The sequence below is a fragment of the Chaetodon auriga genome, chromosome 11, assembly GCF_051107435.1.
Source record: "Chaetodon auriga isolate fChaAug3 chromosome 11, fChaAug3.hap1, whole genome shotgun sequence".
NCBI lineage: Eukaryota > Metazoa > Chordata > Actinopteri > Chaetodontiformes > Chaetodontidae > Chaetodon > Chaetodon auriga.
In genome coordinates this window covers 23,902,501-23,910,000 of record NC_135084.1, presented here as the reverse complement: position 1 = coordinate 23,910,000, position 7,500 = coordinate 23,902,501, and the positions used below count along the sequence as shown (strand labels likewise).

The following is a 7,500-nucleotide window of genomic DNA, read 5'->3' as shown; positions in this document are numbered from 1 at the left end:
GAGTCTGCAGCTGATTACAGAGTTCTACTGAAGTCATTTTCTGGAGCTTTAAAGCCTTTTCCTCTGCCGCTTGACTTGCATTCATCGTCTTCTTCACTGTTTTTGTGTGCAGTCGTGTGTTTCCTGTCCAACCGTGACTGGCTGAGAGAGAGAGTGATCCAGTGGATTCAAGAGGAATCTCACGGCCCCTCGGCCAATGATGTCCTGCAAATGTACTTCAAGGTCACAACTTGCAGTTTTACTAACGATGAACTTCATTTAAAACATGAAAAATACTTCTGCGTTCAGTATTTATGAGAACAACTGAATACGACCTTTAAAACGTGTCCGTGTGCTGCAGATGTATGACGACGGGGATTCAGAGCTCGACTCCAAAGAGTTCCTGAACTTCCTGAAACATAATGAGACGGCCCTCAACCTCACGTACTCCGACACCCTGGAGACTAACGTGCTGCTGAGGTACACACACACACACACACACACACACACACACACACACACACACGCAGGCTTTGTAATGAAATCACTGATCGTGTAATCAATGGTTCGCTCTCTCTCCTCAGGTCTCTGTGTGTCGATGCTTTAATAGAGCTGTCGGATGAAAACGCCGACTGGAAGCTGAGTTTGACGGAGTTCATCAACTGTCTGACACCCACCTACCATCCATACGAGAGAAGTAATCACACACACACACGCACGCACGCACACACACAATAACTGAGGCAGGTGTGTCTTTCATCTGTGCCAAATGTCATAAAATGGCAACAACACACAGACATTAAAAACAGTGAAAACATTTAAATCCAGGCTGAATCTGACAAATACATTAAGACACACTTTGTCCAGATTATCACATGAAGTTTGCATTTGCAGTTTAACAGATGTTTATCCTCATTCACCTGTGTGTTTTCTTATGTGTGTGTGTGTGTGTGTGTGTGTGTGTGTGTGTGTGAAGAGTGTGCGCTGGAGGACGAAGTGTTCGAGGACGGAGCTGAAACTCACATGGAGTGTAACAAGTGTGTGTGCGCCTGTGGAAACTGGGTGTGCACCGCTCTGACCTGCAGCGGTGAGGACACATTCACTGAAAAAGACGTCAGAGTTCAGGTTTCCGCTCTGTCGGGGCGTGTTTTCACCTCTGAGGCGTGATCACCTGTGTTTCAGGTGAGCATCAGGTGGAGGCGGACGTTCAGGAAGGAGAAGAAGAAGAAGAAATGACAGAAGAGGAGTGGAGCAGGAGAGTGGCTGAACTTAATGCTTTACAGACGGACAGTCAAGACTGAGCTGCCGCGATGGACAAACGTAATTTATTCTTCGTAACCTGTAATGAGTTTGCTTCAGTCATTACTCAAAGAGGAAGTATTCTCACCTCTGGACTTACTGCTTTAAACACTGACAGAAATATACAGTGTGTTTGTTTTTGGTCTGATGTAAATAAACTGTTAATGACTCAGTTAATTGTTTAAAACATACAAAACTAACAGTGGACATTTAGGGACAAAATACTGGGACAGCGTTTCTCTTTCTCTCAAGTACATCCTGTATGCAGTACTTAGAAGTACCTTTTACCTGTTCCAGGAGGAGAGCTTCGCCATGGTCACACCCACTGCACCTGCACCAGCCAATCAGGAGCCCAGTTTTCTTGAACTACAGATAAGAGGAACATCTCATAGCGTCAGTTTTAAGCATCAGGCTGATTCAAGCTGGTAAATACAGAGAATATTTTTCTAATTTCACGTCACATAATCTGTTTCTCTGCACGACTGTTTGCTGTCTTTAATTTCATGTATGGATTTTTATTGTTTGACATGTTCAAATATGACGAGCTACATGTAAGTCTGGTAATTTTTCATTATTTAAGATTTTAAAAAATCCAGATATTGTTCATTGACTGACTGTTAAAATTGTTTTTAGAAGATGGTCAAACACTCAGGAGGTTGAGTCAGGGTTAATTGTTTCAATGGTAATGAGATATTCTGTGTATTCAGGTTTTTATACACGTGTTGCTCTGATGCAATAAACACTTTATTGAATAAAGACTTTAATAGAAAATGAGAGGCTGATACATGAATTTCATTAGATTGTTTGTTTAATGTTTAACCCAATCTGTATATTATATTATAATAAAAAACAATAAAAAAAAATGCATAATTTTTTTCAGAACAGTACAATAAATAAGAACAGTATCATCACTGCAGCACAGATGTTACAGTTGCACAAGTTTAAGGATTTCTTTTCACAGCGGGTTTAGAGGGTGACGTAAGCACAAACCATCCAATCATCAATAAGGCCTCCAGACAGGCTCCTCCCCCCTCAAAGAAAGACACGCCCCTTCAATGTAATTGGTCAGTGCTGTGACCACGCTGCGGTCCTCCCCTGTGGTTTGGAGCGGTTGGTTCGGTCCGTAGTAGAAGCTGCTCGGCTGGAATGGACCACTGTGAGTCAGCGGAGGGGGAGGAGGAGAAGACAGGTAGGAGCTGTAAGGTGTGGGCTGGGTGGAGTAGGACAAGGCAGGCAGGTGGTACAGTCTGGGACTTGGCGTGAAGGAGGAACTCAGAGAGGTCACCTGACCCAGGAACGACGGCTCATTGGTCCACAGGGAGGAGGAAAAGGATCTACAATCTGGAGTGAGACAACATCAGCAGCTCGCACACAAACATCAGAAACGTGTCAGACTGAGCGTAAAAGTCTGTTCTTGAGCTTGAAAATGGAAGTTTGATACAAAAGAACTTCATTCAAGGTTTTTCCAGAACTTTCCACACTGAAGAAGACCTGATATAAAGTCAAAGGCTCAGGCAAAAAGGTAGTAAGTGGACCTTCAGTCTGGATTATTCACGTTAAAATAACGTCCCTCCTCTGATACCTGACGGTGCAGAGCTGCTGCTGGATGACCTGAACGCCTTCACCTCCTTCTGCCTCTGTCCTGAGAGCGAGACAGAGAAGAAGAAAGTCATGTGACTGAATGCTCAGGTAAGGCCATCGTGGAAGTCCCTGTGCTGTGTACTAACGTCTCGGCAGCCGCTGTCCGTCCACAGTGACCTTGATGGCTCGGTGTAAGGTGGCGATCTGAGGGGGCGACGTCAGCACGTTGATGGAAAGTGTGAAACTCTTGCCTGTAAAAGAACACAAGTGAACACACGAACAGGAAAATTATAGAGGTTTTAAAAGTGATTTAACCACAAACCACGGTTACACAGGATGACCTGATAAAGCAAAGTTTAACAGGCCAAATCAAGTCAGCTCATCTCAAAGGGTCAAAGGGTAGACATGCTGTAAAGACTGCTTGCAAAGCTCTTACGAACTTCTAATTTTGGTTCATATAAGTGAACTTGATATGTCGGAAGGAGGAGGAGAAGTGCTCCTCTCTTCTTTCTGTTGATCCCTCTAACTTTAGGATTATTGTCTGAGTTATAAGGCAGCACCCACCATAGTGGATGGTAGATGACGACACTCAGTGTGTGCACTGTCCAGTGTGGCTGGTTTCTCACCACTGCTGTTGAGCCTCTTTGAAACATCCCATCACAGGCCTCTTAGTCCACCTACCTCTCCCACTGCGGCCTATGAAGCGGAGGTCATTAAAGTGGGCGTAGCCTTGCTTCATGGTTGCTGTGGCGTTGCGCAGCTCAGCGCTGCTGTTGTCTTCGTTGCCGGCCATCACTGTGACAGCCACGCCGTCTGGCACATCGCCGCCCAGGGCAACCACCTGCAGGATGGTGAAAGGTTAGGACTGAATATTAGGGATTAGTGCAGGGTCTGAGGAAATGATCATCCTGGAAGGCTAAACTCAGGGCCAAATGTCCAAATAACTGCTGACCTTTGACATTATGAACAGATAGATAGATAGATAGATAGATAGATAGATAGATGGATGGATGGATGATTCCTCACAGTGAAGGCTCTCGGCAGGGTCTTGTTGCACCTCCAGTGCTGTGGCAGGCTGCTGCAGAGGAAGTTTGGGCTGTCAGTCTGGACCAGGCCTCTGGGTGGCGCTGCGCCGCGCTGGTGGAGGGACCTCACTTCCGGGCCATCCGGTTGACGTTGGGTGGGTGACGGTGTTGGCCTACGCTTCCCCACTGAGTCTGAGAGAGAGCCGCAGATAGACAGAAAGATTTTTCAACCTTTTCTCTATCGTTTGTTATGTGTTTAATATGTTAATAGATTAAATAATATGAAATGAGTGTTGTTATAGGGAGATAACAATTTAGCTAGCACCGTTCATGCTAATTTGGGCAAATTAGCTGTAACGTTAGCAACGTGTTTTCCTACGCCAGTCATTACAGCTGCTAAACCAAAAGTATTTGACAAAACGCTCATAGGATGAGATCCCTCTTCATCTTATTTTCAGAAAAATTAAAACTTAAGTGTTTAAATGTGTGAGAAAGGACGTTTTTACACAGAAAGTGTAGAAAACTACAACTACCAAGGTCGCGCGTGTCCTGGGTGGTAAACGTCATCAAATCGCGCTGAAAACACCAAAAAGCGTCAACTGCAGCAGCAACGGCGTTTCCTTCATCAACTTTGGTGAGTTTTAAATGCTTTTAAGTGCCATTTTCTTCCTCTCTTTTCGTCCCTCTGGCTCTCTGTTTCTCTTCTGTTCCTCCTGTCCGTCTTTTCCTTTTCACTCTTTTCTGCATTGTGTTTGATTCACCGCAGTGTTTGAATAGGAGGGAACTGCGCTGTATTATCATTCAGATTTCACTGCCGGAGGGGAAGTTACTGCGGTCACACCACCTGTCCCCTCTGTATTATTGTGTGTGTGTGTGTGTGTGTGTGTGTGTGTGTGTGTGTGTGTGTGTGTGTGTGTCTGCTTGGACGGTGTTTTGATTTGCCTCAAATCTGTTCTGCTATCTTGTTATTTTAAGCTCTCGGCTCAGCTTCTGTTCTTCACTGCATAGCTGACTGGTTGTGTTTTGTTTAAATGATCCCAAAATGCCAAAGTATACATTACACACTACACTTAGAACGGTGATGGTCTTTTGTTGACATTGACCATTGTGTCTTCATAAAAGTAGGACTCACTGCGGGACTGTAGCATTTGACTGCATTAGTTTTAGCTAGCTGTAGCTAATAAGCATGAATATAAGTTTGAAACTATATTGTCCATATTGTGGAAAATTGTCTTTGGCTTTGCAGCACACAATGTTAAAACAGTTGATGAGAACAAAGGGCAGGAGCACAGCATCAAATAAACAACGTGGTATAAAACATCAATACAGTGAAGACTTAAAAAGGTTAAAGGTTAGCTTAAGGGTACAGTGTGGAATAGTTGGTCAAATGTTGATCTTGATGTTATTCAGCTTAGTGATACACAGCATTTGCTATCTGGTTAGAAAGCTATAGATATACATGTGGTGTGATGGTGAAGTCTGATTTAATAATTTTAATTTAAATTCCTAATTTAATGCCTCTTTGTTTTGTTCGCGTCGTTAGGTGGATGTGGTTATGAGCAGTCCGATGGCCGGCTCCGCCGCCTCAGGTTCTAAAGACCGTCCAGTTTCCAGGACCAGTTTCATTCCAGAGCTGCAGAGCATGATGTAAGACACACACACACACACACACACACACACACACACACAGGAGACTCACCCCAGTACAGCATCGGGCTGCTGCTGCTGCCGCTGCTGAACAGACTGTTTGAAGCCATAGAAACCTGTTTAACAAAAGACAAAACCACAATAAGCACCCTGTGAAGTGTTTCGGCTAATGATACAGAAACAGCGTCCAAAAAAAACTAAAACACAGGATGTCTTCATGATGATACATCATAAAAAACACTCGTGCGTTATCAAAAACAAACATTATTTGCTTGTTTCCTTGCTAAAGTGTAAGCTTAGACATGAAAGTTATTACAAGCTAAACATTAGATAAAATAAAAGGGAAACATTTGATTGCTGGCAAACCTCTTTATGATTGGACAGTGAGACAGTGATTAACATAAAGTCTCACTGAAATGGACGGACGCTTTTTGCTTAAATGTGTGTGGTGGAGCTGAAATGACTTGTTGGTTATTCGATGAGTTGATGGAAAATTAATCAGCAACTAGTTTGATGGTCTATGATCATATTTAGGTGAAAATCAGGTAATATTTCTAAGTTCCAGTTTTTCAACTGTGAGGATTTTCGTTGTCTCTGGTGGCAGTAAACTGAAAGTTTTTGGACTGTTGGACGGTCAAAACACGCCGTGGGGAGACGTCCTCCTGGGCTTCTCACCATTCTCTTACATTTTATAGCAAGCAATTATTTGCTTTGTTGAGGAAATAATTGGCAGATTAATCAATGAAACTTTGCAGCAGAGGAAATGCCAAAAAAATGGTGCGACGTTTAGCACAAAGATAAAGTAAATTTCCTGAATCATAATCATTTTTCTGCCACAAATGACGTCTTTCTGTGGCTTTTTCAAAGGCAGTCACATGCGTGTTGTGTCCTCTCATTACTGTGTGTGTGTGTGTGTGTGTGTGTGTGTGTGTGTGTGTGTGTGTGTGTGTGTGTGTGTTTTGGGGTACTCACCTTGTGTTGTGTGTGAGCTGCAGAGAGATGGTGTTGGTGGTCAGAGAGGCTGAAACCCAAATAAACCTCAAAAACCTAAAACCAGCAGTCAGCCTGAAGCCAACCTCTGAACCTGAGACCAACCTGCCCACAACCCCAAACCAAAGCCAGTCTCACCTGTGTGATTGGCAGCTGCACCCAGCCAATCACAGCACAGATTGTGGGGAGTTATATAGTCAACGGCGGGGGGGTGAGGGTCTGGTGTTTGGTTTGTATGTGACAGAGAAAGAATAGATGGAGAGATGGAGGGAAAGAGAAGAAATGAGAGAAGGAAAGAGCGTCAGGATGTGGGTTTAGGTTCGGCTGCCGTCGTGGAAGTGGCTTCACTGGATGCAAATCGAGCTTTGACCAAAGTGTGTATGTGTGTGTGTGTGTGTGTGTGTGTGTGTGTGTGTGTGTGTGTGTGTGTGTTTGTTTATTCGAACGTGCAGGCTCTCGTCTTTCTGCTCATGGATTTAACTTCAGGTCTGGGGTTAGAGTCGAAGTGATCAAAGTTTCAGTACCAGACCCTAAATAAAACTTTTCTTCAGCCTTTCTAAACACATTTTTCCACAAAAGTGTGTTTTTTAATTTAACAAAAGGAGAGAAATCTCACAAATGATTATTTTCATTATTGAATAATCTGTCAATATCTCCATGATTAATAGAGGAATTGTTTAGTGTGTAAAATGTCAAAAACTTGTGAAAAATGCTTGTCACAGGTTCCCAGAGCACAAAGCGACGTCTTCACATCGTTTCTTTGGTCCAAAGACTCTTCATTTACTGTTAAAAACGACAAAGAAAAACAGCCGATTCTTACTGGAACCGGCAAACATTTTTACTTAAAAAAAAAAAAGACTGAAACCATCAATCGATTACCAAAATAGTTTGCGTTTAATTTACTTTCGATCGACTAATCCGTGCTGCTCTAAAACACTGAACATAAGCAGCATTCGAGAACTTTAGCTGAATAAGATGT

General features: G+C 43.3%; 3 protein-coding genes across 7 annotated transcripts in view; 2 read left to right on the top strand and 1 right to left on the bottom strand.

Annotated features, from left to right (window-relative positions):
* Positions 1–1,979, top strand: part of LOC143328029 (follistatin-related protein 1-like) — a 6,181-nt gene extending 4,202 nt beyond the window's left edge. The window contains exons 6-11 of the mRNA XM_076742881.1: positions 113–222; positions 341–459; positions 564–676; positions 956–1,066; positions 1,162–1,299; positions 1,576–1,979. Of these exons, the coding sequence (XP_076598996.1) occupies positions 113–222; positions 341–459; positions 564–676; positions 956–1,066; positions 1,162–1,280 (572 nt within the window). The 3' untranslated portion in view covers positions 1,281–1,299; positions 1,576–1,979. The remainder of the gene's footprint in view (positions 1–112; positions 223–340; positions 460–563; positions 677–955; positions 1,067–1,161; positions 1,300–1,575) is intronic.
* A 299-nt stretch (positions 1,980–2,278) lies between these two features.
* Positions 2,279–6,536, bottom strand: runx2a (RUNX family transcription factor 2a). Its single transcript, XM_076742882.1, has 7 exons — positions 6,504–6,536; positions 5,584–5,647; positions 3,886–4,076; positions 3,541–3,700; positions 3,006–3,110; positions 2,861–2,920; positions 2,279–2,619 (listed from the first exon to the last, which is right to left on the bottom strand). Exons 2-7 carry the CDS (start codon positions 5,639–5,641, stop codon positions 2,279–2,281), a joined length of 915 nt encoding a protein of 304 aa, XP_076598997.1. The 5' UTR covers positions 5,642–5,647; positions 6,504–6,536.
* The window catches only part of supt3h (SPT3 homolog, SAGA and STAGA complex component), a 9,655-nt gene continuing 6,604 nt past the window's right edge, over positions 4,450–7,500 (top strand). For 4 of the 5 annotated variants that reach the window (XM_076742879.1, XM_076742877.1, XM_076742878.1 and 1 more), the window contains exons 1-2: positions 4,450–4,518; positions 5,428–5,531. In XM_076742879.1, the coding sequence (XP_076598994.1) occupies positions 5,440–5,531 (92 nt within the window). In that variant the 5' untranslated portion in view covers positions 4,450–4,518; positions 5,428–5,439. Of the gene's footprint in view, positions 4,519–5,414; positions 5,532–7,500 lie in introns of those variants that run through there. The other variant, XM_076742876.1, reaches the window with a different exon arrangement.